The sequence below is a fragment of the Copadichromis virginalis genome, linkage group LG11, assembly GCF_057382275.1.
Source record: "Copadichromis virginalis isolate Kocher_CV1m ecotype Utaka linkage group LG11, C_Virginalis_male_GT1.1, whole genome shotgun sequence".
NCBI lineage: Eukaryota > Metazoa > Chordata > Actinopteri > Cichliformes > Cichlidae > Copadichromis > Copadichromis virginalis.
Window position 1 is genome coordinate 40,534,590 of NC_140628.1, and position 19,340 is coordinate 40,553,929.

The 19,340-nt window shown below is 48.0% G+C and overlaps 1 protein-coding gene across 4 annotated transcripts; it reads left to right on the plus strand.

The window, feature by feature from the left end:
• Positions 1-45: 45 nt before the first annotated feature.
• Positions 46-18,996, plus strand: iqgap3 (IQ motif containing GTPase activating protein 3). Of its 4 annotated transcripts, none has more exons than XM_085472562.1 (38): positions 46-105; positions 1,998-2,085; positions 2,157-2,313; positions 2,418-2,495; positions 2,577-2,653; positions 2,735-2,802; positions 2,976-3,089; positions 3,188-3,366; positions 3,453-3,534; positions 3,618-3,781; positions 3,858-3,945; positions 4,034-4,197; positions 7,206-7,366; positions 7,448-7,563; positions 7,683-7,846; positions 7,998-8,088; positions 8,435-8,602; positions 8,714-8,856; positions 8,971-9,141; positions 9,221-9,304; positions 9,401-9,472; positions 11,504-11,573; positions 11,660-11,868; positions 11,972-12,124; positions 12,353-12,516; positions 12,591-12,815; positions 12,890-13,030; positions 13,103-13,187; positions 13,621-13,853; positions 13,931-14,063; positions 14,156-14,258; positions 14,333-14,462; positions 14,577-14,664; positions 16,545-16,757; positions 16,914-17,074; positions 17,715-17,840; positions 17,916-18,024; positions 18,225-18,996. In XM_085472562.1, the coding sequence occupies exons 2-38, from the start codon at positions 2,021-2,023 to the stop codon at positions 18,336-18,338; spliced, it is 4,863 nt and encodes a 1,620-aa protein (XP_085328688.1). In that variant the 5' UTR covers positions 46-105; positions 1,998-2,020; the 3' UTR covers positions 18,339-18,996. The 4 variants fall into 4 exon arrangements, with proteins under 4 accessions (XP_085328688.1, XP_085328685.1, XP_085328686.1 ...); XM_085472559.1 differs by lacking the exon at positions 46-105 and adding an exon at positions 246-454; XM_085472560.1 differs by lacking the exon at positions 46-105 and adding an exon at positions 246-454 and having other exon boundaries at positions 3,456-3,534.
• The last annotated feature ends 344 nt before the right edge of the window (positions 18,997-19,340 follow it).

A 19,340-nucleotide genomic window follows, 5' to 3' on the forward strand; every position in this document is an offset into this window, starting at 1 on the left:
TGCAGGTTGACTCGTTGCTATGGTAACGCGGAAGTGGTCGGTAAAACCGGCAGCAACAGAAGAAGACTTCGCAAGTAAACTCTTTGCATTATGACGTCACGCCAGGTGAGTTATAAGATGTAAATATTTGCGGGAAGACCGTTTTCGATTCAGCTATTACGACAGTGAACTCCATAGACCACAATCCACCGCAATGAGGTTCTAGCCAATAGGAGGCAAGGCTGACGGCTCGACCAATTAGAGAGCGGCGGGAGCTTTGAAACTCCAGGCAGGAAACAGTCGGAGGACGGTTGGAGCTCCGCTGCGGTTTCTGTGTTTTTAACCGAGACTTTGGGACACATTCGGGCACCGAGAGGACCCGGACCGGGACACCGAGACACCCGCAACGACCCGACACAGACCCGGGAGACCGAGAGGGGGGACAACATGGCGGATTTAGCCGCGAACGGCCACTGTGAGTGTCGGTCAGAGAGTCCGGAATGACCGCAGCGTCAATCAGATTCATATGTAATTAACTCGGTGTCACACTCCGTGATTTTCTGCGTCTGTGGGGTTAATTCAAAGGAGCTGACCTCAGTGCTGCTGCTTGCAGCTGTACCGATCAGCTACAACATTAAAACCACCACAGGTGAGTCACCTGTCACAGGTCAGGTGATCGATGGACACTTGTCCAGGTGGACTCCTTATGATCCGGGTCTCAGTCTAAGATCTAAGGGCGTTTTCCCGCATGCGGTGTTCTGGTTCACCTGCACAGGTGGACACCGCTGGTGTGAAACAACCTGTGGAGGAGGCATTCTCGGTCTGGTTAGTTTACGGCGTGATGATGTCATAGGTTTGGGGGAAAAAAAAGACCCGTAGCCCCACGTGCTGCAGTTTTTCTGTGTGAAAAAACAAACCAAAGTTTGCAAGACTTTAATGAAATGACGTGTTTACAGTCACTTCAAGACAATAAGAGCAACGCGCCGAACCAGTGAAGCAATGTGCAATAAAGTTTCAATCGTATATCTTTCACCTCTGTAATGTTCTGGATATTTATAACCGAGCGTTTGTGAATATTAGAGCAATTTCTTATGTTTGTAACTTTATAATATGAGAGGACGGTCCCTTGTGGCTCCTCTGTGATTGGGATCAGAGTCAAGCAGCCTTTGTAAGACTCGGAGTTTACGTCAAATATTATTACTGCTTTCTGAGCTCACTGGTTTACCTCCCACCTGACCATGTCAGACTTACCTGAAGAAGATTCCAGGTCAAAGGTCCTCAGCAGCCTGCTGTCATCAGTTTCAATAAAACTTCTTAAAGTGATGAAGATGGTTCCCGGGAACATCAGCCTGCATCTGGATGAAGACGCGTTTGTAACGTGTGAGGAAGCTTCAGCTGCTTCAGACCGATTCAAAGATTGTGGATCAAACGTGCGTCACGTCCTCCATCATCATCAGCCCGAGCTCACCCCAAAGAGCTCCAGACCTCGAAACACGGCAGACCTTCATCACCTACGGGACTGTAAACTGATGATGGCAGGAAGCTGAATATTCCACACTTCCTGTGAGAAGACTATTTTTGAGCTGGAATTTTTTTCAGGTGTGAGGGAAGCATCAGGAGTGCAGCTGGTTTTAATGATGTGACTCAGTGTTTTTGTCTGTAACTTGGTGCTGATCACATTCATTGATAAAGATGATCGATCATCCAGGTAAGGAAAAGTTGCTTCTGTTCATCTGAAGCGTTTTCAGAGGGAGAAACGTTTCACCACCATCATCATCAGGTGATATCTTTAATATTGGTCCCGGAACTGACCCCATGGCCTGTCGTTGGTCAGCTGATGAGGGTGAAACGCTTCTCCCACTTCAGACGAACACAGTCGACCTTTTGTAATCAACAGTTTGATCTGATGTAGTGTTAGAAACGGGCTCAGCGTCATCTAAACAAACTGAGAGCACAATATTGATCTGCGGTTAAAGGAGTGACACGGGTGTGATGTCATGTTTCCTGGCGTGTTGCAGATGAGCGTCTGACCGCCGAGCAGATGGACGAACAGAGGATCCAGAATGTGGCCTATCAGTACCTGTGCAGGCTGGAGGAGGCCAAGAGGTCAGTGACCTGGACCAGGAGCACCTTAAGTGTTTGCTCACTTTTGTTAACAGAACCAGTTTCTTCTTCAGGTGGATGGAGGCATGTCTGGGGGAGGAGCTTCCTGCTCCCACAGAGCTGGAGGAGGCGCTGAGGAACGGCGTTATTCTCGCCAAACTGGGTCATCGCTTCGCTCCGAGCACTGTTCCTCAGAAGAAGATCTACGACCCGGAGCAGCTGCGATACCAGGTCACGACACACACCAGCTAGAACCAGTCTGATCCGGTCTACCGCTCTTTGGGGGGCGGGGTTATTGATCAACTCGATGATCAGCTCTGTATTGATCCCTGCAGGCTGTCGGTCTTCAGTTCCGCCACACTGACAACATCAACCACTGGAGAAACGCCATGACGGCACTTGGGCTGCCGGCGGTCAGTGAACACATCGACGGATCATAGTATCGATTAGCCGATTGGTTTGAAGCTGGGCTGATCACCTGTTGTTGTTTCCAGATCTTCCATCCTGAAACGACCGACGTGTACGACAAGAAGAACATGCCGAGAGCGGTGTACTGCATCCACGCGCTCAGGTACGCCTCGTTGCTCGTCTGATCACCTATCCTCTGTGCCGCCTCTCACTTGTGCTCACCTGTGCTCACGTCTCTCTGCAGCCTGTACCTGTACAGACTCGGTTTGGCCCCACAGATTCACGACCTGTATGGAAAGGTCAAGTTCACAGGTAAACGCCACATAGGTAACTAATAATTTGGGATTAGTTTGGCTTTAGTGTACTTTCACAGAAGTTGGTGCTGGGAAGGTTTGGAAGGGGCTTTGACACCCGGGGGGTGGGTGCTACAGTACTGGGTGTTGGACCAATCACGGTCAATTTTGCTGACCTGTAACTTTGTTCAGAGGAAGAGATCAACAACATGAAGCTGGAGCTCGACAAATACGGGATCCAGATGCCCGCCTTCAACAAGATCGGAGGAATCCTGGCCAATGAGCTGTCAGTGGACGAGGCTGCAGGTAGGACCAGACTCTGATTGGCTGATAGCGGATGGAGCTACAGGATAGGAACAGACTGATTGGCTGCTGGGGGTACTGACCCTGCATTCTGCCAACAGTCCACGCGGCGGTGGTAGCCATTAATGAGGCCGTGGACCAAGGGGATGTGGGTGTGACGGCGGTGGCTCTGAGGAACCCCGCTGCTCTCCTCACTGACCTGCAGGAGGCGTTGATGAGCGTCTACCAGGAGATTCTGCAACGAGCGAGGAGGAGGAAGGCTGAACGGGCCGCCGGCGGGGTAAGACATTGATTGGTTAAAGAGATTTGTGTCCGTCCAGTCAGGTGAGCAGACTGTTGACGTGTGTGTTCGTGCGTGTGTGTCAGCAGGCTGTGGCAGAGGACAAAGACATGTACGAGGAGTATCTGACTCAGAGGGAGATCCAGGACCACATCAGTGCCGTCAATGGTGAGAAATAAGCCCCTCCCCCTGTTCTGATGGCATTAATGCTGGTATTGATGACCTAACGATTATGTCACTGTGGGCGTCAGTGCGGGCAGCGGTGGAGCAGGTCGACGAGGCTCTGGATGTCGCCAACGAGCTTGCTTTGCTGTCGGCACTCCAGCTGCCGTGTTTGGCCCTCAGGGGCCTCCGTACTGACAATGGGCCCTGGTACCTGGATCAGCTTACCGCAGACCGCCAGCAGAAGGCCCAGGTAAACTAACAAGTGCGGCCCCTGACCTCTTTCTGACCTCAGTGACCTCTGACCTCTCTGTGACCTCTGACCCCAGAATCAGGGCTCTGTGGATCCTCTGGAGCATGAAGAGCTGCAGGAAGGCGTCACCGCTGCCAACCAGGAAGCTCAGAGCACGCGAAACAGTACGCCATTTTCTTCCCACGCGCGAACCAGGCTCACCTTTTGACCTCTGACCTCGCCTCAGTATGTGTGTGTGTTTGTGTGTTTCAGTGGTGGCGGCCCTCCAGAGCGTTAATGCGGCATTGCGTGGAAATGACCCCAGACGCACAGTCAGCTGCCTGATGACCTCTGACCTCCAGCTGCCTGAAGTGTTTCCGTTTGCGGCGACATTTTATCACCGAGAGCTGCAGCTGCTGCAGAGGCAGACGGCACAGGTGCAACACCGGGTTTACCTGGAGATGAGTGACAGCGTCACTCAGGGGTGGATCTAGAAGGGTGGCATCGGGTGGCAAGTGCCACCCTAGTTTTGCATGTGACAGTGTTGTTTATTAAAATAAGATAGCATTAACAGTTTGAGCATAGTTGCAGTCAACAGTGAATATAAATGCTAAAACTGAATATATTGCATAGTGTCCCCCCCTGCACCAGTAACAAATGGTTCAGCCCATAGCAGGACCGGCTTTTTCCTTGTATTCAGTAGCAAGCGATGCTTATGATTGTGCCAGAGCACATTTTAAACAACACCATGGGAATTTCAGATTTCACACAGGTGGGTGGATGTTACACTGTGGAAATGGAAGGAAGGTGAGAGTTATTAACCCTCTGGGGTCCACGCACACGCTGCACCTCCAAATCAAATGACTGATTTAAGATGACACCGCAATAAGCTGCAGCCACGCTGAGTCTTTCAGCCCGTGTTGAAGTTTGGACTTCAAAGTTTTTAATTTTAATTACAGGCCAGTAAATCCAGAGTTATGAAAAAAATATATATGAGCCATATATATTTCTAAATACTGTCGTCACGTTTTTTGTGTTTAAAAACAAAAAATGTTTTCTAAGGACAACACGAAAATGGTAAAGAAAGGGGGGGGGAGCCTCTTTCCTATTGGTGGAAAAATGTACCATGTCGACCAATTAATGTCACAAAGGCACATTGCAATGTAAACACTGTCACCAACTAGTGCAGGGCGATATGACCAAAAATATTTATCACGATATACATTTGAAAATCTGCGATAACGATATGACTGACGATATAATTGACACGAGACAAAATACTTTACAACTCCACAACTTTATTAGTGCAAAAAAACCATCAATCTATCTTCACTTAAACAAGCAGCTGTTTATGTGCATTAAAGTTATATAAACATTTAACAGTGCAAATGCAAACTCCTCGCTGACAGTTTAACCAAAAGGCATTTCCAGTGGAAACTGGCCGACATATCCTCAGCATAACCATGTATAACATCCACAACACTTAAAAAGAGGTCATACACACACAGTACCCTGCCGTTGTCTTTACGCCGTCTAGACTCTGACTCCTTTAAAAAGCAGCTGAAGACATTTTTATACAAACGGGCTTTTAATTAATTTTAACTTGTATGTCTGATCTTATTGTAAAGCACTTTGTGATTTTTATCTGTGAAATGTGCTATATAAATAAATTTTACTTAATATTACCGTATTAACTAAAAGTATGTTGAAGCACAGTACGTATCGCTCCGCCTACGACAGCCGTAACGCTCCGACAATCCATCAAGTGGTGCGGCTTCGTAGCTCAGCAAAGTCGTACTGAAACATCTGACAGATTTTCGAGCGCCGTGCACATAAAATCGTTTCGAGGTCAGTAAACACAACCAGAGTTCATACATAAGGCACACGGGATTATAAGGGGCTCTGTCGACTTTCAGACAAATCAAAGGATGGATTTTAAGTGCGCCGTATTTTCCAAACAACGCGGTAATAACGACGGCCCGCTAGCATGCTCTACCAAAAATAGTGCTCATTTTCTTATCGTTGCCCAACATTACACCGGTATCACCGTGAACGGTATGATATGGCCCAGCACTGTCACCAAGTAGAAAACCAGCGGAGTGATACACCTCCTGTTGTCAGGCCTGCAGGTTTATCCCTGTGCTGTTCTCCTGTCTTGTGGTGGACAAACAATTTCTTTTCACTGTCACACATAATTTGTGGGGCATCTTATTGCGACACCTGATTTTAGTTTTAGTAATATTTTTAAATGGTTGTACAAAATAAAAATAAAAAAACGGCAGGTGTATTGGCTGCATTTTTTAGATAAATAGTGGCATATGTTTACAAAATGTACAATTTATATTTACATTTCAAGTTATAAGAATAATTTACTCAACATGTCTGTTTTTTTGTTTACAGTAAAAAAGATACTACTAGGATTTGAAGTTTGTGTGATTTCAGATCAGTTGTGTTAACACAGTATGTCAATGAAAAAACAACTAAATTCAGACACGTGAGGTCAAGCTGAAAAGAATGATACCAAACAAAGAGGGGAAAAAATAAAATGGCACAATTTGAAGGTGAAATACAAACGTGAAATCAAAAGAAGTCAAAAATGACCGGTTATATTTTGGGCCTCAGAGGGTTAATCCAACAAATCATGAAAAATTAGGTTTAGATTTTTGTGCATGACAGTGCAGATTTCTGACATTTTGTGTAATTTAAGCTGTAACGATTTTACCTTTTTTTCTAACAATAAACAGTGAAACTTAAGTTAGACTTGTGTTGGTAAATGAACCGCCCCATGTGGTGTAGCTTTCTGGATCGTATACTTACAGCGTTACATCTTTATTTATTATCCAGGCTATACAGTACATAACATCACATGTTTTATGTCACTAAAGTGTTTAATTATGGGGGCTACAGAAAATAATTAAGTTATGGACTATATTTCTATGAAAAACGTGTATACTTACTGCATTTGCATCATTTTAACCATATGTAACCACCTGCATGTGTGTCTGTGAAGGTTCTCAGTCATCGTGGTCAAAGGAGCTTGCAAAGAAAAGCGTCTGGACTTCTTTAAGTTACTTGAAGACGTTTCACCTCTCATCCGAGAAGCTTCTTCAGTTCAGAACTGAAGAAGCTTCTTCAGTTTATATAATGACATTATGTCAATGAAGCTTCTTCTTCTTCTGAACTGAAGAAGCTTCTTCAGTTTATATAATGACATTATGTCAATGAAGCTTCTTCAGTTCAGAACTGAAGAAGCTTCTCGGATGAGAGGTGAAACGTCTTCAAGTAACTTAGAGAAGTCCAGACGCTTTTCTTTGCAAGCTCCTTTGACCACCTGCATGTGTGTTTGGGGGGGGGGGGCCTTGATTTTGCCACCCTAAGAAAATTCCTCTACCTCCGCCCCTGGCGTCACTGTCATTCAGCTGGCACTTCCTGTTGTCTCCTCCAGGGAGAGCTGCAGGAGGAGGAGCTCTTTGTTGCCGTGGAGATGCTGTCAGCCGTTGTTCTCATCAATCAGGGTCTGGAGGCGGGACACCTACAGCAGTTCAGCTCCTCATTGGTCAGTTCGTCTGCAGGGCTCTCCGATGTAGAGCCCGCCCTGCTCGACAGGTACCGCCTCTTACCCATTTACCTGCTGATGATGTCACTGTTGATAATGACGTCCCTGTTGATGATGTCACTGTCGTACAGGTACTTTGAGACTCTGGCTGGTGTGAAACAACAGGTGGGCCGAGACCTGCTTACCTGGAACCAGCTGCAGGAAGGAATCGCCGCTGTGAACGGCTCGGCGCAGGACGAACAACAGCGTACGACAACGCGATGACATCGTTACAAACACACAATGATGTCATTATAAACAACAAACATTAACTTCTTTGAATTCTGTTGAGCTGACACTGCGACCTCTGACCCCTGTGACCCTCAGAGCTCCTGGCTGTCGGCCTAATAAACAAGGCCGTGATGAGCGGAGACCCTCAGCGGCTTATCTCCGCCCTGTTGCTGCCCTCCTGTGGCGTGGACGAGGTTTCACCTGCCAATGCCTGCAAGTACCTGACCCTGCTGAGCCAAGCCAGGCAGATCAAAGCTCAGGTAACTGCTCAGGTGTAACTGCACAGGTAACCGAGCCATCACCTCAACAGCCCCTCAGAACTGTGACTTTAGTCTTTATCATGACCCTCTGGAGGTAGAATCCAGGTGAGGTTTAAACTTTCAGTCACAGGTCCCCCTCCTGTCCAACCAGGTGAGCAGAGACCCGGGAGCCGAGCTGTGGTTGGCTGATATCCAGGAGGCCGTGAGGATGGCCAATCAGCAGAGTCAGAGAGCTCTAAAGTGTGAGTCACAGATTCATTTACCTGCGCAAGTAACCACACCTGTTCAGTTTTTAAGCATGTGGGTTAGAAACGATCAGAGGCTGGACCGCCATCGTTTGTGTTTGATGATATTCGTGATCATTGCGACGCACCTGCGGCGCTTTGTGTCAGACGGAGGAAGGTTGTGAGAGCGAAACGTCTTCATCTTACCTGTTAGCTGTCAGCAGTGACATCACTGAAGGTGTGCTGGGAGACAGGTGTGAACATCGCTCCGAGTTGCACAAGAAGAAACGACTAAAGGACAGAACTTCCCGTCAGCGTGTTCATTATTGATCCGTGTGTTGATTATTGGTTGTGTGTCCGTCAGTGTGTCTGTCCGTTGCCGCGGTGAATCAGGCCGTAAAGGAGAACAGGGCGAAGCAGACGCTGCGGGTGCTGTCTCTGCCGGAGGCGGAGCTTCACGGAGTTCTACCTGACTGTGCTGCAGAATATCAGAGAGAGCTGAGCGCCCTGATGGCACGCCGCACACGCACAGGTGAGAGAGAGACAGACACACACACACACACACACACACACACACACACACACACACACACACACACACACACACACACACACACACAGAGAATCACGTGTGTGTGTTCAGGAGATAACCGCAGTCAGTGGGTTCGAGTCCGCCTGCAGGACGGCTCCGTTCATTTCTTCCACCTGAGCAGACTGGAGGGCAGCTGGGAGCGCCCCCCCGGCTTCGTGCACAACAGCGTCTTCTTGGATCGCCACGACATACAGGTGAGACACACCTGAGGCTTACCTGCTCACTTCCTTGTCAAACCAGAACAGTGTTTCTGTGCTTGGAAAGTTTGATTGGCTACAAGCTCGCTGTGCCACTTTCCCCCCCTGCAGGAAGTGGTCAGCAGCGTTTCGGCCCAGTACAGTCGCGGCGTGCTGTGGCGGAACAGCGAGGCCCTCGTCGTTCGCCTGCAGGCGCTCTGTCGAGGCTTCCTGATCAGATGGCGGATGACGGCACGACGTCACTTCCTGATGAATCAGATGGCCGCCGTCGTTGTCATCCAGGTGAGCATGAGCCCCCTTGGAGAGCTGAGGCTCGTCTGGGAGCTACAGGTGTGTCACAGGTGTGCTCTGCTCTGTTCAGTCTCACTGGAGGAGGTTCGTCGAGCAGAGGGTCTACAGACGGCGCCTGCAGTTCCTCTACATGAACTGGAGAGCTGTCGTCAAGGTAACAGCTGCTGTTCCTAATCATGTGACTGAGATTAGATTAGCAGGTGCAGCTCACCTGATGAGCGTTATTCACGTCGTCCGCTTGTGTGAACAGATCCAGGCGTTTGCGAGGATGTGGTTGGCGAGGAGACGATATTGCGCTCGGCTGAGTTTCTTCAGACGTAACGTGAGTTGTTTTTTGTTAACGTTGTCTGTTTTATTGAGAAAGCAGTCGAACATAACAGTAGTTTGACTTTTTACAGTCTTTGCTTTTTTAAACTTGTAATTGAAAAGAGAAAAAAAACAAAGAGAAAAAAGAGAACGAAAGAAACACACGGGTAGGTAAGTCAGCATCTTAATATTGAAATGGGAATTCAACTCAGGGCTTCAACGTAAAGAAAATCATGGTTCATAAAAATGAACCATGATTTTAAGTTTTGATCAAAATCATTTCTGACCTGTAGATATCTAAAGAAGTCATCTCAGCCTAAATCATGTTTCTCCTTAAGAATTCAAAGCTTTGGCATATACCTTTATACCTTTTGAAATCCTCTTGAATCTATTATCGTACTGATTCGGGGTAAAATCTGAATCATATGCACACAATCTTAAAACCTTGGAGGCATTTTCCAAACTGCAGATTCTGATTACTTCTTTCAGAGCAGATGTCATTATTTGGGTGCGTCTGCCATGTGTATTTTATTCTGTAACTTTATGTCCGATATTAAAGCTGTAACTGGTTTTCCTTTAACTATTGTTCCTTCAACATCTTTATATCAGTGGTCTTAGCTGTGCAGTAATATTCTCGTAGACAGGGAAGCCCACGACCTCCGTTTTCTTTCTTTAGTTGGGGCGTTTATATTTAACCGTTCCAGATGTGTTTTGAGAACATCGTATCCACCACACAGTTTGTGGTATTAGTAATCGGTAAAGACTGAAACAAATACAGCAGTCGGGGAAGAATATTTAATCTGATTCGATCCTGGAGTGTATGGTATTCCATCTTTGTCTGATTGTATAGGTTCGTTTAGCGGGGCGTAGTTGGCATTGAACATTTTGGTGAGGTCACGATGTATTACCACCCATAGGTACCTAATTCTGTCTGCATCTCACTTCCATTTATAGCGATTCTTAATTTCGACTGGTGGTTCATAGTTTAAAGTTAATACTTAACCTTATACTCTGATAACATTTCCATGGTTTGGGGGAGTGCCTGTGAGGGATAGGATATCGTTAATAGTAAGTTGTCGGCAAATAGTGCTGATTTCTGTTCCCCTCCTGCTGTTCTTTCTCCAGTTATATCCTGTCTCTGCCTGATCCACTGACTTAATGGTTCTACAAACAAATGGTAAATGGTAAATGGCCTGTATTTATATAGCGCTTTACTAGTCCCTAAGGACCCCAAAGCGCTTTACACTACATTCAGTCATCCACCCATCCACACACTGGTGATGGAGCTACATTGTAGCCACAGCCACCCTGGGGCGCACTGACAGAGGCGAGGCTGCCGGACACTGGCGCCACCGGGCCCTCTGACCACCACCAGTAGGCAACGGGTGAAGTGTCTTGCCCAAGGACACAACGACCGAGACTGTCCAAGCCGGGGCTCGAACCGGCAACCTTCCGACAACAAACAAAGCAAACAAAGCAAAAAGCAGTGGTGAAATACTGCAGCCCTGTCGTGTCCCGCCTTCCAATATAAATGGTTCAGCGAGGTCTCCATTGATTTTGATTTTAGCTGTTGGATTATTGTATAGCCCTGAAATAATATCAATTACGGATTTATCAAAACCAATATTCTCAAGCACCTTATATAAAAAGGACCACCTCACTGAAACGCCTTCTCAGCATCTAAACTTAACACTAAGGTCTAATTTTTGTTTATCGACCTGCCTCGTTATGTGCCAAACCTTTCTGATGTTGTCCTGTTTCTGTTCGATCATTATGTATTAACCCAGGTAATATTGTTTCTAGTCTCTTAGAGATGATGGGTGTGAACAACTTGTGATCAATATTCAGGATGGTTACTACATTCTAGTTTATAGTAACGTGAGTTTTGCTGATGTCACTCTCACATGACTCGTGGACTCAGATACTCTCAGCATCTCATCAAGATCCACCTGTGGGGTCCTGATGCAGTACGTAGGACGGTGTGTACAACTGCGTCAGCCAGTCAGACAAAATCTCCTGTTTCCACAGTAACGGTTTGTGTCCACAGGTGGGCGCCGTCGTAAAGATCCAGGCCTTCTTCAGAGCTAACCGAGCTCGCGAGCAGTACAGGATGCTTGGTGAGTTCACAGATGCCTCTGATTGGTCAAGCTGCCGTGTCATCGATGACTCATTAATAAGACCTCTTCCCCCTCACCTGTTTTAGTGCACTCGGCCACTCCCCCTCTATCTGTGGTCAGGAAGTTCGTTCACCTCCTCGACCTCGGGGATGGTGACATCAGAGAGGAGGCGGAGCTGCTGCGTCTGAGGGAGGAGGTGGTGAGAAGCATTCGCTTCAACCGACAGCTGGAGGCCGACCTGGACCTGATGGACCTGAAGATCGGGCTGCTGGTCCGCAACCGTGCTACGCTGCAGGTACGGCCCCGCCACCTCAGCTCATCGACACACACCCCCACACACACACACACACTGATTGGCTCCTTGTTGTCCTCGTTAACAAAGCGCCGTCTGTGAACAGGAAGTGGTGTCTCACTGTAAGAAACTAACGAAGAAGAACAAGGAGCAGCTGTCAGACATGATGGATGTGGAGAGGAGTAAAGGCCTGAAGGCTCTGAGCCGAGACAGGAGGGAGAGACTGGAGGCCTACCAGCACCTCTTCTACCTGCTGCAGGTAAAAGGCACACCTGCCCGCCGCTCGCTCACCTCAAGCTGACCTGAGCAGGTCCATGGCATCACATTAGTGTACCTGCCTGATTCGTGCAGTCATCTCTGCTTCACCAACAAGGCAGGGGCTCCACCTGGTGGTGATATTGTGCAACTGCAAGTGGAACAGACGATACATTATATCTGCAGCTGGCCAGTTATTTTGTGTGTGTGTGTGTGTGTGTGTGTGTGTCAGACACTGCCCCTGTACCTGGCTCAGCTGATCTTCCTGATGCCTCAGAGTCGCTCCACCTCCTTCATGGAGATGGTGGTGTTCAGTCTGTTTAACTATGGCTCCGACCGCCGCGAGGCCTTTCTGCTGCTGCAGCTCTTCACAGAAGCGCTCCGCTATGAGATCAGGTAACGATGATGTCACTGCACCTGTGTCTGAGCAGTAACGTGTTGTCACTGCTTACCTGTGTGTGTGATGTCAGGCTGAAGGTGGAGCAGCCCCAGGACGTGATCACAGGAAACCCCACCGTCATCAGGATGTTGGTAAACTTCTACCGCCATGCTCGTGGTCAAAACGCCCTGCGCGAGGTGCTGGGTCCAGCTCTACAGGACGTCCTGCAGGACCGCACGCTCAGCATCAGGACCGACCCCGTGGACGTCTACAAGACCTGGATCAACCAGACCGAGACGCAGACCGGACACAAGAGGTCAGAGCGCGTCTCTCCTGCGTTGCGCGTCTCTCCTGCGTTGCGCGTCTCACTTCTATTGTGCGTCTCACCAGCTCGCTGCCCTATGAGGTTTCTCCCGAAGACGCTCTGGCTCAGCCTGAAGTCCAGAGACGCATCGACATCTCCATCATCAACCTGAAGAACCTGACGGACAGAGTCCTCAAAGCCATCACCGCCAGCCTCCACAAGCTGCCGTACGTGTCTGCCTGCTGCTGCACCTCGCGTCACCAGTCTCTTCTTTGCTAAACGGTTCTGTGTTGTTGCAGGTATGGTCTGCGTTACACCGCCAAGGTCCTCAGAGACGCCCTGAAGGCAAAGTTTCCTGAAGCCGGTGAGGACGAGCTCTACAAGGTGAGAACACAGATCAACACACCTGAATCACACGATTAGTTCATTACCAGGCCTCTGGAGAATTCAAGACATGTAGAGGAGGTCATTTAGTCATTTAAAGCAGCTGTGTTGGATCAAGGATGCATCTAAAGCCTGCAGGACTCCAGGCCTGGAGTTGGACACCTGTGCTGCAGGTGATGAAGGTGGGCTGTGTTTCACGTGAATTTCTGCTCCTGCTGTGCTCAGGTGAGCTCAGACTCATGATGGATGTGTGATCAGCAGATTTGGAGGTCTACAGAAATCACAGCTCGCAGGTCGGAGCTGAGATTTGATTGGTCGCTTGACGTGAAGCTTAGTCTCTGTACGGCGGCGGGTCTTGAAGTCAGAACCACGTGGCTCTGACGCCGTGACCTGAATTGAACCAATAACGCCGAGTCTGCCCTACTCCCCGCAGATCGTCGGTAACCTGGTCTACTACCGCTACATGAACCCGGCCATCGTGGCCCCGGACGGCTTCGACGTGGTGGACCGTTCGGCCGGCTCTGCTCTGCAGCCCGAACAGCGCCACATCTTGGGCTCCATTGCCCGCGTGTTGCAGCATGCCGCTGCCAACAAACACTTCCATGGAGGTGGCTACCACATCAGAGCCCTGAACCAGTACATCAGCCAGACCCACAGCAGGTTCAGGTGGGTTTCAGGTGACCTTGCTCCGTTCTGAGGTGTCGGGGAGGTGGAGGTTCTCCTGACGGTGTTGTGTGTCTCAGGAGGTTCCTGCAGTCCGTCTGCGACGTTCCTGAACCGGAGGACAGATTCAGCATGGATGAGTACTCGGAGCTGCTGATCGTGAACAGACCCGTGATCTACATCTCTGTGAGCGAGCTGCTCAACACACACAAGGTCAGGAAGCTCCGCCTCCAGCTGTATCGTCATCTTTAGACCCTGTACCTGGTCTACATAAACCCGTGAACCTCTCACATGTCTCTCTGCAGCTGCTGCTGGAGCATCAGGAGGTTTTGTGCCCGGACCCCTCAGACCCCCTCGGCCTGATTCTGAAGGATCTCGGTCCGGTTCCCGGCCTGCAGGAACTCATCGGTACAGCCAACCGATGCTCTGCTGTTGCCATCCGGTCTGAGCCGGTCAGAGTCTGACTGTTTTCTGTCCTTCAGGTGAGTCCGCGGCTGATCCAGGATCAGACTCTCAGAGTAGCAAGATGGAGGTCTCTCTGACCCTGACCAACAAGTTTGACATCTTCGACGACGCCAACAACACACCGGACCCCAGAGGACTTCTGCTCAGGTAACCCCGCCTCTAAGCCATTAGCCTCACCTGCTCAGTGTCTGTCAGTTTGTTTACCTCAACATTAAAGAAGAACCCGGTGTTCACAGAAAACATTTGTTTTGTTTTTCCCAGCACCAAGCAGCTGATCATCGATGTCATCAGGACGCAGTCAGGTGACTCTCTGCGTGACATCCTGAGGACGACACCGTCACGCGACCAGGTAAAACTCGCACTAATAGGTTGGTTGGTGACTGGTACCCGCTGCAGTCTTGATGTCTAGAGATGGCACGATACCACTTTTTCATGACCGATATCATAAATTTTGATATCTGTCGATACCGATATGAATCCGATAGTGTATTTTATAATCAATAAAACGTTTTTTTATTATCATATCATACCATTCACGGTGATACCGGTGTAATGTTGGGCAACGATAAGAAAATGAAACATGGCGATAGAATATGGGTAAAACGTGCATGCGCTGTGCCTTTGTTTACATACGCACATGGCGGCGACGCAGAAGGAGAAGAGTGAAAGCGGATCGTTGAATGAAACAATGAACCAGAACTGGTTTGTAAAACGCTGCAGCTTCACTGGTGTGGAACTGGTTTAGCTTTCGTCCGTCAGATACACAACAAAGCACTATTTTTGGTAGCGCATGCTAGCGGGCCGTCGTTATTACCGCGTTGTTTGGAAAATACGGCGCACTTAAAATCAACCCTTTGATTTGTCTGAAAGTCGACAGAGCCCCTTATAATCCCGTGTGCCTTATGTATGAACTCTGGTTGTGTTTACTGACCTCAAAACGATTTTATGTGCACGGCGCTCGAAAATCTGTCAGATGTTTCAGTACGACTTTGCTAAGCTACGAAGCCGCACCGCTTGATGGATTGTCGGAGCGTTACGGCTGTCGTAGGCGGAGCCTCGCGGAGTGATACGTACTGTGCTTCAGCATAATGTTACCGTACTGTGTGTGTATAACCTCTTTAAGTGTTGTGGATGTTATACATGGTTATGCTGAGGATATGTCGGCCAGTTTCCACTGGAAATGCCTTTTGGTTAAACTGTCAGTTTGCACTGTTAAATGTTTAGATAACTTTAATGCAGATAAAAAACAGCTGCTTGTTTAAGTGAAAATACTTTGACGTTTTTTTTTTTGTTTTTTGCACTAATAAAGTTGTGGAGTTGTAAAGTATTTTGTCTTGCATCAATTATATCGTCAGTTATATCGTTATCGCAGATTTTCAAATGTATATCGTGATAAATATTTTTGGTCATATCGCCCTGCACTAGAACCACCCCCCACCCTCCACCTCATGATGCTTAAACGACGCAATCAACCTAAATTTAATGCACGTGTAAAAAAACATAAAATAAAATAAAAAATGCACAGAAATAAATTATTTTTCAAGAATAATTAAATAGATTCAACATCTTTCTTCAACAGAACTGCAGACTGCACAGATGGTATCTTCCCAAAGGGAAAAAGTACTATAGCTTACTAGAGTATATTAGACTTACTATAGTTACTATATACAGTAATGGACTTCTATATATTTTACATCAGATTAAAACGTTGGGTGTAAGATTCAGATAATTATTTATTAAAAGCTAGACATGACAATGAGAAAGAAAAGTATGTCTTTGTGCCCCCTTTTCCCTGTTCATGCCCTATCGGCCCCCCTGGCTACACTTTGCTAGATCCGCCCCTGCACAGTTACCAGCCGTCAGCTGCGTAGAAAAAGATCCTGGTGTAGAAAGTAACATTAAATACATTCTAACAACAGCTGATCAAGCTTAAACGTGCTGCTGTTGTTCAGCCGCTGGTTTCCTCTTTCAACCAGACCGCCGAAAGGTCTCGCACGCCACAGCGCTATATCATGTGACGCACACTGCTCTGACGTGCTACGGTTATGAGCCAAGTTACGCCATGTCGCAAGTTTTGTGAGGTGCTTTTGTGATATTTAATGGATCGGATTTCATTTTTTATTTCTCTCTGATATCCGATCCAGTATTTTAGGTCCGTATCGGACCGACACGGATACGTAATATCGGATCGGCCCATCTCTAATGATGTCATCTGATCTCTTCAAACAGGAAGTGTGTCACGATTGGCTGATGCAGCGCCGCGCCCAGCAGGATGCTCGGACTCCTGAGAAGATGAAGCGGAACCAGTCGCTGGTCGCCAATGGCAACCTGAGCCTGGAGGAGAAGAAGAGGAAGATCCTGAGGAGTCTTCGTCGTCTGGAGGGACTCGGCACCCTGAAACCGCCAGACAGCGAGAACCAGATCCTGCAGATGATCGCCAAGGTAACGAGACCTGCCTCCATCTCCTCCTATTCCAGCGTCCTCCTTCGCTACATCCTGGCATGTTTCTGGTTTTGTTTGCGGTTTTTTTTGTTCTTTTTGCCTGCATGTTTTTGAAAACGTCCCTGACTATGATGTCACTGCACGTTTCCCCACCAGGACATCCGTCAGCAACGTCTCCACCGCCAGCGCCGAGGGGCGGAGCTCCTGAAGCTCCATCAGACTCTCAGCAGCCTACAGGCTAAGAGCAGCTTCCACAGTGAGCAGGTGGACTATTACAGGCATTACATCACTTCCTGTCTGGACAACCTCACCGCCAGGTATGCACAAGCAGGTGTTTTTGGGTAACGACCTAGCATTTTTCATCTCAGGCCATTAGCATCAGATATAACTTTCTGTTCTCGGACATGGCGGCGCCAAATGTTTAGAAGTACCGCAGCAATGAACAGTAATGGGGCGGGGCTGTGGTGACATCACACCACTGTGGTGTGAACCAGGCGTTTTCACCTCGAGAGCTGTGAGGCGGTGGGGCGGGACGAACAAACGTTTGTCACACAATCAACAACACAAGGGATAAACTAAAGTACAACAAACAAAGTAATTCGGGAACAGGTGAGCCGAGGTTGACCACGAGCCCCGGGTACAGGAAGCTCTATCAGAGGCGCCAGAATACGAGAGCTTTAAACCGTGCGTTCAAAATCTGAGTGAGGAGAAGCTCGCTGAGGTACGAGCTGAATGTTTGCATGAAAAGTTCAAACATCACCAAGAGCGTTGGCGTCACGAGCTGAGCCGGCATCCACGCTGACCTGCCATCAGCTGATCTTAAATATCCACCAACGGCTCCTGAAACAGGAAAGAGGTGCTTAGACCGCGTGTGTCCTGAAGGTGCACATCACGAGGCTGTCAGTGAGGCGATAGGCCTGTCAGTAAGGTCCATCACTGATTGGCTTGTTCTTGCAGCAAATCGACCAATCAGAAGGCGGCAGACGGCAAAGGGAGGAACAAGCTTCCTGCTCTGAGCTACAGTGCCACCCGGCTGCACGAGAAGGGCGTTCTGCTGGAGATCGAAGACCTGCCAGTCACGCAGTGAGCGCAGAACACACAGCCGGCACACGTATGACACGCGGTGAGGACGCGTGCTCACGATCTCTCTGTTTCCAGGTTTAAGAACGTCATGTTTGAGATTGCTGCCGGGCCTGAGAGAGGAAGTTTCAAAGTAAAAGCTCGATTCCTCGGCGTGGAGATGGAGGAGTTCCTGCTCAAATACCAGGTAGGACCGAGGCCGGACCACGTCGAACCGGGCCACATAAACCAGGTGATACGAGTTTAACGTGTGTGTGTGTGTGTGTGTGTGTGTGTGTGTGTGTGTGTGTGTGTGTGTGTGTGTGTGTGTGTGTGTGTGTGTGTGTGTGTGTGTGTGTGTGTGTGTGTGTGTGTGTGTGTGTGTGTGTGTGTGTGTGTGTGTGTTAGGACCTGCTGCAGCTGCAGTATGAGGGCGTGGCTGTGATGAAGATGTTCAGTAAGGCCAAAGTCAATGTGAACCTCCTCATCTTCCTCCTCAACAAGAAGTTCTTCAAGAAGTGAGAGGAGCGGCACTCATACTCGGCTTCTGCGGCGAGGCCTCGTCCCACACTCCTGTCTATAAACAGGAAACTGAACGGCGTTTTTATACCAAATGATCAGGATGAATCTCACTAAATTTGACTGACTTTATATCTCGCTCAGTGGGATGTCTTCATACACTCCTGTCTGTGCTGTAATCACTGAGTTAGTGCTCTGTCTGCAGCGCTGTCTTTGTTTTTATGTCTGTAAAATTTAACTAAAGTGATTCTTTTTTATTTCACGTGATATTTTTATGCATGTTTATATGATACTAATCAAACACCTGTTTTAATATCTCACTACAGTATTTGGATGTGGTGCAGAGTGAGGCATCTTACCTCAGTGTCTCTCTTTGTATGGGAACGTGTGTTTCAGTTTAATTTGGAGGAGTGACACATCAGTGTTTTTATCCCATCTTGGTTTGTTTCTCAGGATTCGAACCACACTAAGCTGTCTTATTTTTGAAAGGTTTGACCCTTTCAGGACTCCGTAGTGGCGCATTGGTCACTGATGTCTGGTTGTAATGTTTAGCTGCACTGAGCTGTGACCAATCAATACCAGCTGATCAATGCCTGTAAATATTTCCTGTCATTTCCTTTTTCTTTTGTCTTTGCTACAATAAATAAACATGAACATTTCAGTCATTATTTCTATTTTTAATTTAAAAGTTAAAAGACTAAGAGTGCGAGTGCGTGTAAAAACTGATGATGGCCACGAACAAGCTGAATGTTGCTTCTTTTTTTTTTTTTCCTGAGATGTCATACACTTTGGATTCTAGCCAATCATTTTATGTTTCCGAGGATAGTAGGCGGGGCCAGGTACGTAGGTTCTTTTAGAGCAGAGCTACAGATTAAAAATGTCCAAGGCGAAGCGGTCAAAAGTCTGGCTGTACTTCACAGCAAAATATGCAAACTCAGCAGCAACAAGTGCTTTAAGCTGATACTGTGATACTGTCAAAGGAGGTCACACCTCAAATCTGATGAA